The sequence below is a fragment of the Panthera onca genome, chromosome D2 (genome assembly GCF_046562875.1).
Source record: "Panthera onca isolate mPanOnc1 chromosome D2, mPanOnc1 haplotype 2, whole genome shotgun sequence".
Lineage (NCBI taxonomy): Eukaryota > Metazoa > Chordata > Mammalia > Carnivora > Felidae > Panthera > Panthera onca.
In genome coordinates this window covers 35,972,697-35,988,064 of record NC_138349.1, presented here as the reverse complement: position 1 = coordinate 35,988,064, position 15,368 = coordinate 35,972,697, and the positions used below count along the sequence as shown (strand labels likewise).

Sequence of the window (15,368 nt, the reverse complement as noted above, 5' to 3'; positions counted from 1 at the left end):
ATATCGTGAATGTTACTGTCTCAGTAATCATACATATTAACTCAAGTCTCATTTTTGGCTTTTACCAACTCAGTTCTCGCAGAAACATGTAGTGATCATTTTTTGTTAGATGCTATAAGATCAAATACGAATCTATAATCAATTATGCTTGTTTCTTTTACAGTCCACGAACAAAAGATGATCTTAGAGCATATTTTATACTTTTACAGGTAAGAAAGCAAGATCGAAGTTGTCTAATTCAGATCTTGGTCTATGCATGTGTTAAGGGAAATGATATCAAGTACTAAGTAGTATTTTGGGCAACATTATTGATACTTTTTAGGTTATAATATAACCAGAACATTAAAGTTATAACAGATAAACAATGGGAAGCTAAATTATCTTGGAGATTAAAATTTTAATGTAGTTCTTGCCTTTCTGCTGTGGTATTGGGTAACAAGCAGCATGGAAGCTCCTCTTCCTCCTCCAGCCAACCTCTTTTCTTGTCACTAGTTCTAACGGGCTTCACAACTTTATTGTATTTCCCAACTAATAGGTTTCTAACTTCTCTAGGTATTTTCAGTAAATGCTTTTGTTAGAGTTCTAATGGAAAAATCAAAGTGGTTGCTTATATTTGCTCTACAAAGGTGATGAACTTTTTCCTCGTGAGAGATACAGGTTCTTGATATGAAAAAATAAGGTCCAGACAAATGAAAAGCAATTTTTAGTTTGTCTTATTTTTTGAAAAAGAAATATGTTATTACATAGCTAGCATACTGCTTTTGTATAGTCTTTACAATTTACAAAAGGTGCTTGTGTATATTCTTATCTCATTTAAAGGTAAGAAAAAATTATGTTAAATAAGATACGGTGTTCAATTCGATTTTATGTCCAGTAAAAGGAAACCTACATGGTAGGAATAAAAGAAAGGGGAGAAAGGAAAAATGGAAAAAAAGAGGAAGATGGAAAAGAGGTAGTTGAGAGATGAAAAAAGGGAAAGAGAGAGGTAGGAGGACAAAAGCAAAGGTAGAAGAAAGAGAGGAAACATATGTAGATAGTAAAAGCCAGAGAAATGACAGCTTGTTCAGATTTGTTAAGTGCGTATATTAATTAGCAGTCCCCTCTGCCCATGATACCTTCTCTTGAGCACCACTAGGTGAGGCTATCAACTGAGGGCATTCTCTGAATTTGAATTTGTGCTTGCCAGTAAGTCAATTTTGAAAATACATGGTGCTCTCTTATTTCCCACAATTTCAGTTTATTTTTCATTAATAATCCTTTCTTCAATGACGTTTTGAAATGCACATCGTGAGAAGAGTGCTAGATTTTGGAAATATAACTAGAGGTTTTGCTTAGCCTTCAGGTACTCCTTCAGTGTCCCTTTAACATCTGAAAGTTGTCGAAAGCTGTTATATGGTTCTCTCCTTGTTCTTTGTGAGATATGCAACTAACTCATTTCATAGTGGCCAAAGTTTCACAACCAGCTTTTATTTTGTTTTTCCAGCATTGTTTTTTTTTTTTTTTTTTAATCAAGGAAGAACCAGGTTTTTAAATTGGATGACAGTGATTGCCATCACTTATAACAGCCACCGAGCTAGGTGCCTTACATACATTTTCTTTTTTACTACTTAAAACAAGTAAGATAGGTATTATCATTCCTGTTTTACAGATGAGGAAATTGAGAATCAAAGTTTAAGGAACATGCCTAAGTGGTAGAATCAGCCCTCAGACCCAGATCTGTCTAAATTTCAAAGCCCATGCTCTTTCTGCTGTACCATAGCCAAAATCTAAAAATCTGTTAATTAAATAATCAAACAAATAGATTATTGTTTTCTAGAACTTCACCCAGTATTTCATAATCTCAAATGTAGTTTCCTAATTTACCACTTAGCTCATTAAGCATAGTGTCTTTCCTTTTACATGTTAACAAAATTTTAACACAATTATCTTTAATATCTTTTTCAGAATCCTCAATTTAATAACACATCTACGTATGTCATCTATGCTCACTTGCTACGACAGATAGCTACCTTAGTGGAAGCTGATCATCATTTCCTAGTTCACTGGTTTAAAAAGTAAATCATTCTATGATACTAATAAGAACTCTTATAATCGTACAGTTGCAAGTTTGATATTAGTGCTTTTATAACAAAATATATTTAAATGTTTTCAGGTCTTTAGAAATGATCTTCTAATTAACAGTATTTCAAAGCCAGTTATAAACATATATGTTAGTACCACAGAGAGGGCAAGTAACCATTTGCTGGTGCAAGCTGTTGAGATTTCTGTCCACTGCTTTCACCTTCCTGTCATTGGTTTTCATATATCTCAAAGATGGTGACTGGATTTGCTCAGATACTACTATTTCAGTGTGTGTTTTTTAATTTCCTATCTTTATGTCAGTAAAGACACATAGTGTCTTTTCCTTACCTAATAACATCATCATAAAATATAGATTAGCCGTCAATATCAATTTTTTAAAAATACGGTATGTTTTTTCATAGAACTATACTCACATAAACAGTGACTTTTCTCTATGATTGAGAAAATATTAGAGGCAAAATATTTTCAAAATTATTTTTAAATACAGTGGATTCTCATTACTCATGATATTCGTGTTCTGTAAAGTTGCTGCTAACAGTGAATTAACAAATACTGAACCATTGTTCCCATGAGACATGACATGGTTAGGTTCATGTGAGCTGTGGGTCATAGCATTTCCATCAACCAATGAATACATCATCTTGCTTTATCTCCATTCTCTGTAAAGATATCTTATTTAATATAAGTTGTCAATTCATTAACATTGAACTTACGACCAACAGCACTATAATGTCTGAACAAACTTTGTCTAACACAAGTTTATTCTCCATAAGGTACCTCACATTCCCCTTGTACTTAGGAACACTGGACAGAACGTCAGCACTGCATTTTGGGAACTTTTAAAACACAGAATTACAGCAAAAAGCACAAAAGTGTAGAAAACATGACACTGAGTAAATTGTGTAAAGGATACCTGTTTACAGTATGAAAGCTAAAACAAGAAGGGAGAGTGTTTCTTTGTTCGACCTCAGCTGGGAAAATGCACATCTGGCAACTCACATTCTTTGCCCTTCTCCACATCTGCAAATGACCACACATGAAAGCTCCACCAATACCGGTTTTGGGGGTTGCCATTAAATTTTAGCAAGTAGGCGAATTTGCAAATACTGAGTCTGAATAACAAGGATTGACTGCATATTGAAAGCCTTAAAAATGAAATGCTCAAGACTAACTTTATAGTAATTTTGGTGTTTATTTCTTATTTAACCAAGAAACACTATTCAAGGTAAGATTTTGCATCTTTTCAAATGTTTGGCAATTTAAGAAATAAAATTTGAGGGGATATTCTAAAATTGTATGTGTACAGGATGCACTTTGATATCTAACAAATATATTGCCAAAATAGAAAATGTGAATTTTATTGGAATTATTTCAAAATCTTTACCAGATTATCCCAGAAGAGGTTCAAACAATTGGTAGAGAGATTGCTGCAATTTATTTCCTTACGCCTGTTTCCTGCAAAGCCTGAAGAATTTCCACCTATAACAAAGTGCTCCTGGTGGATCCCATCAGCATCTAAAGTGTTGTCTTTACTCAGTAGGTTTTATGATTTTATCTTCTATTTTGTGAAATATTAGGGACGTTTCTATAAGGATCTCAAAGTACTGTAGAGGCATTCTCTTAAATTTTAAAACTTTCCTTTGAAGTGAAGAGTTGTAATCTACTTGTTTTGATAACAGATTTCACAGTCAATTTATAAGCATGGAAAAGCTTTATGCATTTTATTGGGCAGTGTTCTGTGTTATGGCCATCTGCTGCACGTGACCTGCTAAGTAGTGACCCATAAGGAAACAGGAACTTGCATTGATTCCTGAGAATTCCTAGGAGAGAACACACTGACAGGGAAGTGGTGGGAGAAGGTGACCATCTGTGTACTCCCTTTACTGTAGTCTTCTAGTCCCCACCACAAGTTATTTTATAAAAGCAAGAAACTATTGGCTGCATTTGGACCATAATTTTAAAACTACTTTTTAACTTCGGAACTACAATTGCTTAAAATAGGAATTTCTAGATAAAGTCTATCTGGTGGACATTAAAGTGTTCTTATTAGAGTGAATCACGTGTATTTTGGAAAAGATCATTGTTAGAATTTATCTTTACAGATACTGCAAACAGTTTGGTTCACCCTCCCCTTATTCCTTATACTGATTTCTATAATTCTACATTGGATCACATTGATCTCATGGAAGAATACCACACCTGGCAGAGCTTTGGAAACTCTCACAGGTATGCTCAAAAGCTCATTTTGGTTACTTACCTAAATGAAATACTGTTCAAAACAATGACTGGACGTTAAATTTGTAAAAATAAATTTAAATCTGCATATGACTTTATATATAAACTTTGGATATCCAGTCCTGAAACATTATTATATTTCTTAAGGCATTTTTTTCTTACATTTTGAGTTTATATACATGTTAATTTGGCTTTGGTTTGATTAACAACATCTTTTTAAGAAGGGAAAAGTTGTATCTTAGTATGCAAGTTTCTTATGTCGTCTTCTTCTATATGCTATCATCCAGTACAGTGGTCACAAACTTTCTCTCTAAAGAACTAGATGGTAAATATTTTTGGCTCTTTGGACTACACCAACTCTAGTGTACCACTGTAACACAAAAACAGTGTTAGAGAATATATAGATAAATGCATGCATCAGTGTCCCAGAAAACTTTCTATACAAACACAGGTGGTAGGCCATATTTGTTCCACGGGCCTGAGTTTGCCAGTGCCTGATCTAACACAGCAATCACACACATGTGCACATACACACATACATTTCATTCTTTTTCTACTTTATTCTGCAGAAAAAGTATCCTTTATACACAATATAAAAAGAAGGGGTGTTAGAGCAAAGGGGCTTCACCACAAAGTATTTACTACAATAGTATAATAGATTTTTTAAACACTTGACCAAATTCTTTAATACACTGCACCTATATCCACATTCATAGTTTGAATTAAACCAGTGAGACTGTCCCAAACATAATTTAATCCCAGACCATGTGATATCCTGGAGAGTGTGTTTATTCTAAAGGAGATTAAGAGATATAGTGTGGATATAAGTATCCTCAAAACCCCAGATTACTTTATAAATTGGTTCAGTCCACCAGGGACCCTTTCTACTAGAATTGGCCAAAACCATAGACTGGCCTTATGGACATATCTCAGTCCATATCTGAACACTCAGAACCAGATAAGAATTGTTTCTGGGGACCTTGTTCTGTCTGATGGATGTTCTTTTGGCAAAGCTGACTTATTTTACAAAGACTTTTTTTCTCCACCTTTAATATAATTGTAATGTTGTAGACAGAACAATTCCAAAAGTTACTGTGCATATTTCAGTGACATCTTTTAATACAGAGCTCTTCTAACCACTGGGCTACAGCATTGGTGTACCAGAATGAGTTACAGGGGAGTTTTGATCCTATGATCCTTTCAGTTTGGGGGAAGCCAGCCTGGACTTAGAGGGGGACCTGGAGCCCTAGAGCAAGTCACCTTTGGCCCTGAGCAGATACATCAGTTTATTTGCTTAGTACCATTTTTCTATGTGCATGACTAGGAGAAGGTTGAGACACACTGTTTGAAAGAACAGAATAAGACCGTTATATATCCTGCTAAGCTCATTGTACCTGTTTTATTTCCAGATTTTTAGTTAGCACTTAGTGATTCAAAACTATTACACATTAGTACTGAACAGCTCTTATTAATTGACAGTCGCCTCTTGGAGAAAGCTGCTTTATTTGTGGTTCACACTAGGGCTATCTCCTTTTTCCTCACAATGCCTTCTTTGCACCCAGGGTTTGACTGTACTTGAATGGATTCCAGCTGTAACTGATGGAGTGATTGCAGCCACTTCTGGTGAAAGGCTGCCTCCTGAAGTGTCACGGTTGCCATAGTAGTTCCCTCTAAAGGCATTTCTCTTGGGATAGTTTGTGGCTCTTTTATTAACATAAGATCAGCTCTGATCCAGGAAGGAAGTTAGTTATATTCATGACCTTTGATCATAATGTTGTGTGTCTTTACAAATACATACCATTCAATTCAACTACAGCATTAAATACAATGAAGCTTGCACATCAGAAATATCCATGTAATAATGGATTTTTATAATAATTTCCACACATGAATTTTCTGTCCTAATCCTCCTTCATTAGCACTTCTGCCTCCTGGTTTTGGTGCCGGCCATATTTTCACAGGTAATGATCTACAGGTGACTATTCATAAACTGAAATTTTCTGTATAAACCATGTAAGTGATGAGCACATTTCAGAATGTTCGATGTAGCTTGCTCTAGAGGATGAAAGCAGAGTGCATCTAGTAATGATCTATGCTTCACAAGGCTGTGGGGATTGAAAGAGATGATACACATAAAATCATTTTGTAAATGGTAAAACACAATACAAAAGCAATGTTTTATATTGTTAGGAGGGGTACCTTAGATTCCCTTAGTATAATTTTGCTAAAATACACCATTTTGCTTTTTCTGTTTTTACTTGTTGAGCAGGTTTTCCTTCTGTCAGTACCCATTCGTTATTTCTATAGCTGCAAAAAAAATCATTATTCAAAGAGACTCAGAGCAACAGATGATAAGCATCGCAAGGGTAAGCCAGCTGCGAAAACGTATTTATGCTGACTATAATCAATATAGTACATAATTTAATAAATAAATCAAGTGTCTTGTGAATTGTTCTAGCATAATCAGGAAATGTTCAAAGTAAAATTCATTTTCTAACTCCCCCCAGAAGTGCTTAAACCTATTCACTATACAAGAAAGAGATAGCCCTCATCAAATTCTCACTGTATTATGAGTAGAGCAGGAAGATTAGAAGCCTCTCACAGATGCAAAGTACTGGGAACTTGTTGGATGCCATTCTGTGGAGACCATATTCCAGCTCCATGGCAGCGTCAGAGCACTGATGGGAACTATAGGAAGGCCAGGCGTGTCCTTACGAGCAAACCTCTCAAACCACTGGAATATTCCCTAGGTTTTATGAAAATCCAACAGAAATAACCTGAAAGTTATAAGATGTACAATGTTGGGAAACTGGGAAATAAGTCCAAAAAAAGTGAAAGACATTTTATCGATTCTCAGGGAACCAAAATGCATGGAGACCCATAGAAACTGGGATGGTAGTCAGACTGGCTGTAGGCACATCGTGCGTTCGGATGAAGTTGATCTCTGGGCGTATCCTTACCACCCCTGCCGCCTGTGATCCAGCACAGCACAGGAAAACTACGTATTTTATCTAATAGATACAGATCTATCTAATAGATACTGCTCTGAAGGAGCAGATTTTCTTTTATTAGAATGCTAGACTATATATTTAAATGCTCATATATTTGGAGTATCTGCTTTCATGACACTACTTTAAAAATTAGAAGAAAGGTTGGCTGTAGTCTTCTAAAGATAAAAAGAGATCCTCAGAATAAAAAGAAATGATTTCCATGTCTTGTCCAAGAATATAAAAACAATTCTAAAGTATAAATTATAATACTTCAAAATGCTTTTAAAAATAAGAAATGTTTATTCTTTAGTATTCAGTTCCCAGAAGGTGAGTATTTTTTTCTGTCACAGAGCAGGACAAAAGATTTGAGTGACTGGTGACATCCCAGAGTCAGCTTACACTGACTATGAGAATATTAGAAGAAACGTTATTGCCTGTGTGTACCAAGGGAGTTCCAAAGCCACTGTACCCCCCTGAAAAGTAAATTTAAACAGGTATATTTGGCATCAGAATTATTACTTAATCTCGGGTAGATATTGGCTCAAATATTAGTCTATAGAGCTACTCATTTTGGCAGTTTCTATTAGTTGCATTTATGCAATTTCATGCCACTAAACCTTGTCTACCATTAGCAACTTAGTATAACTTGGTTTGCTGGATATTTCCAGTGTGATGGCTTTCCAGGAGGTAGACTGGGAACAGAACATAAATGCAGCCAATAGTTACAATTGTATGCAATTTTAGTACTTTTTTTTAACCTAGGGCTATGATTTTGTACATTTGTAAAAACAAAAAGTCTGAAAGAGCTAGATAGAAGTTTCCCTTAGTTCCTCTGAGCAGTTTTCTGCTGTGGCACTCATTTTTGAAACATCAGATATCTTCTGTGGAACTTTTTTCTAATTAAAAGGAGAGTGGCAGCTGTAGACGCTGTCACAGGCGTCTTCCACAGAGAATGGACACAAATGAGTAGAGATTGAAGACTTAAGTGGAATTATGTGTTATTATGGGTGTTTCCCAACATTTTAACTTGTAAATTGTCACACCACTTGGAATTAATGACTGGTGATCATTTTGACCCAAGGACAGACAGCCTTACAAGTAGTTAATGTAAACAAGAGCTTATCTGAAGTTGCGAAAGAGATTGCCCAACAAAAATAACTTCCTCATCAGACTGTGTCCCAAATTCTACCATTTGGGGCTTACTTCTTTTGTTTGAAGTATTTTCTATTAAATATTAGTTCCTGATGGGAGGAGTAGCCACTAAACCTTGTCTCCCATTAGCATCTTAGTATAAATTTGTTTGCTGATTATTTCCAGAGCTATGGCTTTCCAGGAGCTAGACTGGGAACAGAACATAGGAAAGAGGACAGTAGGGTACTACCCCAGGAGTATAGATCTTTTTGAGTATCAAAGGGAAGACCCAGAGAAGGAAGAAAAACACTTTTAAAAACCTTTAGAGAAAGACAAATACCATGTGATTTCACTCCTACTTGGAATTTAAGAAGCAAAACAAATGAACGTGGTTCATAAAACGTGGTTTTATGGTTTATTGTTAACCATAAAACAGACTCTTAACAATAGAGAACAAACTGAGGGTTGCTGGAGGGGAGTTTGGAGGAGATGGGTTAAATGAATGATGGGCATTAAGGAGGACACTTGTGATGAGCACTGGGTACTTGTATATAAGTGATGAGTCACTAAATTCCACACCTGAAACTAATATTACCCTATATGTTAACTAATATTTACCCTGTAAATGTGAAACTAAAAAAAATATAATAATTTTTTTAATTGGAGTGTAACTGACATACGGTATCCTATTCGTTTTAGATGTATATCATAGTAATTCTATATTTTTACTCATTATGAAATGATCGCCATGATAAGTCTAGTTGCCATCTGTCACCATATGAAGTTTTTACAGTGTCATGACTATATTCCCTATGCTGTACGTTATATCACTTAGACAAATAAATTTTTAAAAAGAATAAAATTTCTAAAATAGGAAACAAAAATAAAAAGTAAAAGTCTTTAGAATTGGAAATAGAGAGATGAAGTGCTCTGAATTAGAGTGTTTTATTATAGTAATCTATAAAATCATGAGTACAGTGTTATGTAGATTTTTGGTATTAAAATTTTATCTACTAAAGCACTTTGCTGCATGTATTTAAAATGTCTGAAATGTTCATCTCTAGTCTGTAGAGTAATTTTCCTTTACTACCAAAGAAGATGAAGTAGTCTGATAAAAATTATTTAGATAAATTATATAAAATTAATTAAATTATACAAGCTTGTAGATGCTATATGATAAATATTTATGTATTTCTAATAGATATCTTAAATGTTTTTTACATACTCATTACTTATATTTTGAAAAACCATGAAAAAAAGATTTTTTTAAATTACATTTCCATTAGCCAAACATAACAATTGTTAATATTTTGGTAAATTTTCTTCTGCTATTCCTTCTCTGTATTATTTTTAAAAGGCAATAGAGTTGAAACCATTTTGTATACACACTTTTGTTCCCTTATTTTTTCACTTGTACCTTTCTTGGATATTTTCATGGCATTTATATAATTATAACCATCCATTTTAATAGTATTAGATTCCATTATATAAATACATATATAGAATATTTCTAAAGTTCCACTTTTATAGGTGATGCTGTGGTGAACATCTCACTGTATAAAATAGTTTTTGTGTTTAGAATTCCCAGAATTGGAATTATTGGGACAAAGGGTATGGACCTTATTAATGTTTCTGATAAATGTTGACAAATTATTTTCTAAAAGTAGACTAATTGTGCTTTTAGAGTAAATTCAGTACCATTTAAAAAGCTTAAGCCAAGCTTGTCATCAGTAGTATGTACCTCATTTCAAATGTTCCCACTTTGTATCTATTGGACAGAAAGACTTACCATTTAAGAGATGAGACATATGGAAACTGATATGCAACATACTTTACTGTAGAAGGTGAATTATTTTTGGTCCTCCCTTTTGGACCCCGTTTGGTTATCATTATTTCAAAATGAAAAAAATATATAAATATATAATAATAATAATTTGTATAATTGAGTTTATGAAAATATTTATATGAGAGAGGGCATAGAGAAGGATACAACTGATTTTTAGTCAAGTGCTTAAATGTTTTAAATGAAATTATAGTCTAAGTAAAAACTAAAAAGTAAAATGTTTGCTTTTCTTTTTTAATCAGCAAAGTCTGGTGGATAAAGTATCTCGAAGACAGAGACCTGATATGAACATGCTATTTCTAAATATGAAAGTAAGACGGACACATCTGGTTAGTGATTCGCTTGATGAGGTATAGATCATTTATTCCAACATGGAACTAATTGATTAAAACTTTAAATAAATTCTACAACATGGTGTATTACTGAAATCTTAGTAATCTGTTTTTCATTTCTGTATGCCAGTAGGTGTGCATCCTTATATTTTGATACCATAGTTAAAATCAGTCGTGTATTCACAATTAAGCCTTGTGTTCATTATTTATGTTTCTTAATGGTTTGTTGTTAACTCCCCAGAAAAGGATTTTGTGTTGAACACTGAAAATGAGTAATTCGTGTTTCTGAATATGTAACTTAGATTCTAGACCCACCTTTGTTACTGGTTGGGTGGGTAACAAGTCATTTTAACTTCTCCAGGCCTGAGATTACTCATCTATAGAGGTCTGACCTACAGGGTATATTAAGTATACTCAGGCTCAGAGGTACTTTGATTGTATGTATATGTGTATATTACAGAGCTTCATGTGTTTACGGTGCTTCAGCCAGATCTTCATGTGGCTGTTATAAGATAATGGCTGATGTCATTATGTGATTTTTAAAATCAGGAAGGAAAGTTAAAGAAAAGGAAATTAATTATTTTATGATATAACCTGTTAAATTAAAATCTTGGAGGCAGTGTAAGAACCCAGAAGACAGTAACTTTGGGCAAAGTACTTGATCTCTCTTAATCTTTCTCTTAATCTATATGACAGACATAATAATGCTTAATTCACATAGTATCTGACAAATTACAGGATGAATGGATGAATGGAGTGAGTTTTATGACATTGTAAAGAAAGATAAAGATTGCTTACCACATTTCCCAGAATTGAAAAAGTTAATTTCCTTTTTACTGCTCTTTGTTCATCTCTATAATATAATTTCTTCAAATAGTTAACCCGGAAAAGAGCAGACTTAAAAAAGAAGTTGAAAGTTACGTTTGTAGGGGAAGCTGGTTTGGATATGGGTGGCTTGACCAAAGAATGGTTCCTTCTTCTGATTCGCCAAATTTTTCATCCAGATTATGGTGAGCATTTAATTTTTATGAACTGGTCTTTCTTCATAATTGTTAGATTCAAGTAGTGACTTATTTTTCACCTACCCTATGACTTTATAGGTTTGTTTGTTTTTTTTTTTGTCAACCAAAAATGTTGAATAATTTAAGGATTTTTGTTTATATTTTTAAAAGTGACCAAATTGATGATCAAAATGTTTGTTACCTTACTGGGAATCATACACAAAATGTATAAAGACTGTAAGTATATATTTGCAAGGCAACATCCACCTCTTTCCTGAATAAATCCAACTTATGAAAATTTGTCATTGAAATAAAGAACATACAGAATTAGAAACAAGATGGCAGCTTGCTTTACACTAATAGCTGAGGGCTTTTCGTTAGATTGTGAGCCATTTTCATAAATAAGAATTCATTAATTTTTTAAGACAAAAGTAAACTTGAAATTTAAATTTTATTTTTTATTTAGAGAAAACACCTATACAGTCCTTAGTATCTATAAAATATTTTTCTTCAAACAGTTTTAAGTGTTTTTCTTACTTTTTATTTTGTATATATGTAGATATAACCTCTTTCTGGCAATGGAAAATAGAGATGACATGGATAAATTAAAATCCCCAGATAATCCTCATAATTAATTTTGATCATAACTTATAAATTATACATTGTTGTTTTTAAAAAAGAAAATCAACTGATTAATTTAGTTTCTATCTTTTTAATGCATATATACCCTTGGTTCAGGATACCAATAAACAGTAAAATGTTCTCACATACTCTTTGTGTATATATTTTATATATTTTACCATGAAAGATGGTTTATAACAATAACTGGTGCTGAAATGTTTTGCTTCTAATAGTTGAGATATCATGTACATTTTTAGTACTTTGATTTTTTTTAATCAGTCATGTTAATGAAATGTTTCTTTTTTTTTTTTTTTTTCAGGCATGTTTACATATCACAAGGATTCACACTGCCATTGGTTTAGCAGTTTTAAATGTGATAACTATTCTGAATTCCGATTGGTTGGAATTGTATCCTTTAAACTTTCCACTAGGAGGTGCTAATAGACTAGAAATTTTAAATTTTATCAGAATTTTGGAAAACTTCTCATTAAGTCTTGCAGATTAAATATTCTTGTCAAATTTGCTAATAGACTTTAAATCATTTGCAGTATCACAGTATATCACAGTTATATGTCAGCAGACTTAATTAAAAGGAATTATGAATTTTTTATATTTTTCTCTGAAAACATGATCTCAAAATAAAAACAGTTCTTGTTTCATATATTATTTAAATTATTAGAAAATTAAGATATTTTTAAAACAAAAGTATCTTTCCCATTCATAATGAGCTATTTTTCTGTTCTTTTACCTTGTGCTTATTTCACTGAGTTTAATAAATTGAAATTGTGGAAATTAAATCTATGTCTTTAATATTCCCCCAAATCCTGAGACATCCATAAAAATTTTAAATTGAATAGAGTGGGAATATTTAAAGTATATGTTGTTATTTAAAGTGTTTTTTTAATTATGTAAATTAATTTACATCCTCTGTGCCATCCTCTGATGCTTCTCTGGTGTATTGAAGATGGCATTCCTGCATTGGGTAGGAGATTGGAAAAGATACCTACCGCATTAGGTCTTTTAATTCTAAGAAATATAATCGTCGGTGGAAGAAAGGAGGGAAGAATAAATAAGTGAGCTAGCACTGGAGATAACTAGCTTAAAAGAGAGAAGAATATCCACCTTTAAGAAGGTTACCCTCTAGATGGGCAGATGACCACCAATTCAAGGTCATCAATTCTCAGAGTCACATGATTATTTGACATGAAGTGGTAAGGAGTTTGGAGAAGGAAGGGTCAGTGTATTCTTCCCAGAGAAGATAGAGATTTAAAAATGGAACCATTCTATCTGATTAGCACAGGGCTGGAGTGACTGGGAGAATGGCTAGAAAACAGGCTGCATTGTGCTGGGCTTGTTACAGAGCAGTGTGGGGGGCCTTGATTGAAGCAGAGGGCACCCCGGGAGTTAGGGAGGACACCTTCAGCAGTCAGGAATGACCATAGAGAGGGCTTGGAATGTCTCTTATACTTGTAATAAATCCTGAGGATTGTATATTAAAACTGAGAGAGTAGATGGAAGAAAAGGTAGTAGGGAGAAAACCACACATTAAGAGAATAAACTTAATTTGAAATTTTGTATATGTTGTTATGTCCAAAGGTCTGAAGTGCCAAGTTCCACAAAATAGAACGCTTACCAGTTCTTAGACCTATGGTTTTATTTTGTATTATCTACAGTAATCATTTGTTGCACGTTCCAGTTTCACTGAAGGCCTGAGTCACAGATGCTTCTCACTATATACTATGAGTATGAGTTGTTTGAATTCCCTCATATATATGTTTATTATACTTTACATTCTTATCACAGCTTAGATTTGGGTGATATTTTGACTTTCTAATATTTATAATGAAGTATTAGAGCTTACTTAGCCATCACATTTTTAGAATGGTATTATACATTAAGTCATGAGCTTACTAATTAGCTTCTTTGGCAAATAGGCATTAGTTTCTATCCAATCATTACCCAAAAAAGCAAGCACAGTAAGCATATTTACATATGCTGCATATTTCAAGTTAATTTATTAAATCTAAATTAAATTATAGCCACTACTATCGCATTATTATGTGTCTTTATCTCACATGCACACACATGACAAAACTATAGAAAGTGAGATTGACGCCCAAAAAGCACGATAATATATAGGAAAAATGTGAGATGGTTGTGAGATCACATGGATTGTGATCATGTACGTAGGTGAGAGATCTATCAAAGGTGAGGAGAAGTAAAAATTGAGAACACACATGACAATTGAGAAGATGTAGTTGGTTCTATAACGTATTTTCACCTTATAAATTTCAGTTCCAAAGATTTGTTGTGCTAGTAGTTCTGACAGCATTGCATTCCAAATACTTCATTTTTATATACAGTAAGGCTTTGGAGCTTACAAGAAATGATATAGGGAAACCTATAACAATAATTATAAAATGTTTCGAAGATTGCATGAAGAACCATAGTATACCAGTTTTTAAAAACTAGAATGGCTTTTACCAAAAAGGGCATTGACGCATGGTATTCAAACCCTACCCTGTTTGCACTACATGATGCCTCCCTCAGTGACCCAGAAGAACCTCCCTATCCTTGTCTCGCCCCTGCTTCAACCAGCGCAGCTGACTTACTGTGAAATGAAACACTGTACTCTGCATATGAAAGTGCCCTGTAGCAAATCTTATGAGCCTACTGTTAAAAACCTGCCTTTAGAGTTATGATTTTTTTTAAATTTTTAATCAAAAATGCTTGGAACTTGTCACTCTGATAGATGATCATAAATGGTAACTATAATTATATTATGGTCATTATCATTGTTATTATTGCAATTATAGAAGTATGTTATAGCTCATTTTCAGTATCTGTCCCTTGAATACACTGCTCAGTCTCTGTCGATATGGCTACCTATAAAATAACTTATCAATTCCTTAAATTATTATTAACTTTTGTTCTGCCTTAGTAAATTGAAATACTGCCTGTCTTCCGATTAAAAAATTTTTTTTGAGAGAGACAACACACACATGCACAAGAGGAAGAGAATCTTAAGCAGGCTCCGTGCTCAGTGCAGAGCCCAACTTGGGGCTCGATCTCACAACTGTGAGATCATGACCTGAGCTGAAATCAAGAGTCAGATGCTTAACCGACTGACCCA

At 33.6% G+C, this 15,368-nt stretch overlaps 1 protein-coding gene across 5 annotated transcripts in view; it reads left to right on the top strand.

Annotated features, from left to right (window-relative positions):
* Window positions 1–15,368, top strand: part of HECTD2 (HECT domain E3 ubiquitin protein ligase 2) — a 91,937-nt gene that overhangs the window by 57,436 nt on the left and 19,133 nt on the right. For 3 of the 5 annotated variants that reach the window (XM_060642046.3, XM_078434581.2, XM_078434584.2), the window contains exons 7-14: window positions 164–209; window positions 1,945–2,054; window positions 3,470–3,618; window positions 4,185–4,308; window positions 6,587–6,683; window positions 10,524–10,631; window positions 11,491–11,623; window positions 12,555–12,643. In XM_060642046.3, coding sequence (XP_060498029.3) covers window positions 164–209; window positions 1,945–2,054; window positions 3,470–3,618; window positions 4,185–4,308; window positions 6,587–6,683; window positions 10,524–10,631; window positions 11,491–11,623; window positions 12,555–12,643 — 856 coding nt within the window. The remainder of the gene's footprint in view (window positions 1–163; window positions 210–1,944; window positions 2,055–3,469; window positions 3,619–4,184; window positions 4,309–6,586; window positions 6,684–10,523; window positions 10,632–11,490; window positions 11,624–12,554; window positions 12,644–15,368) is intronic. The other 2 variants (XM_078434583.2, XM_078434582.2) reach the window with 2 other exon arrangements.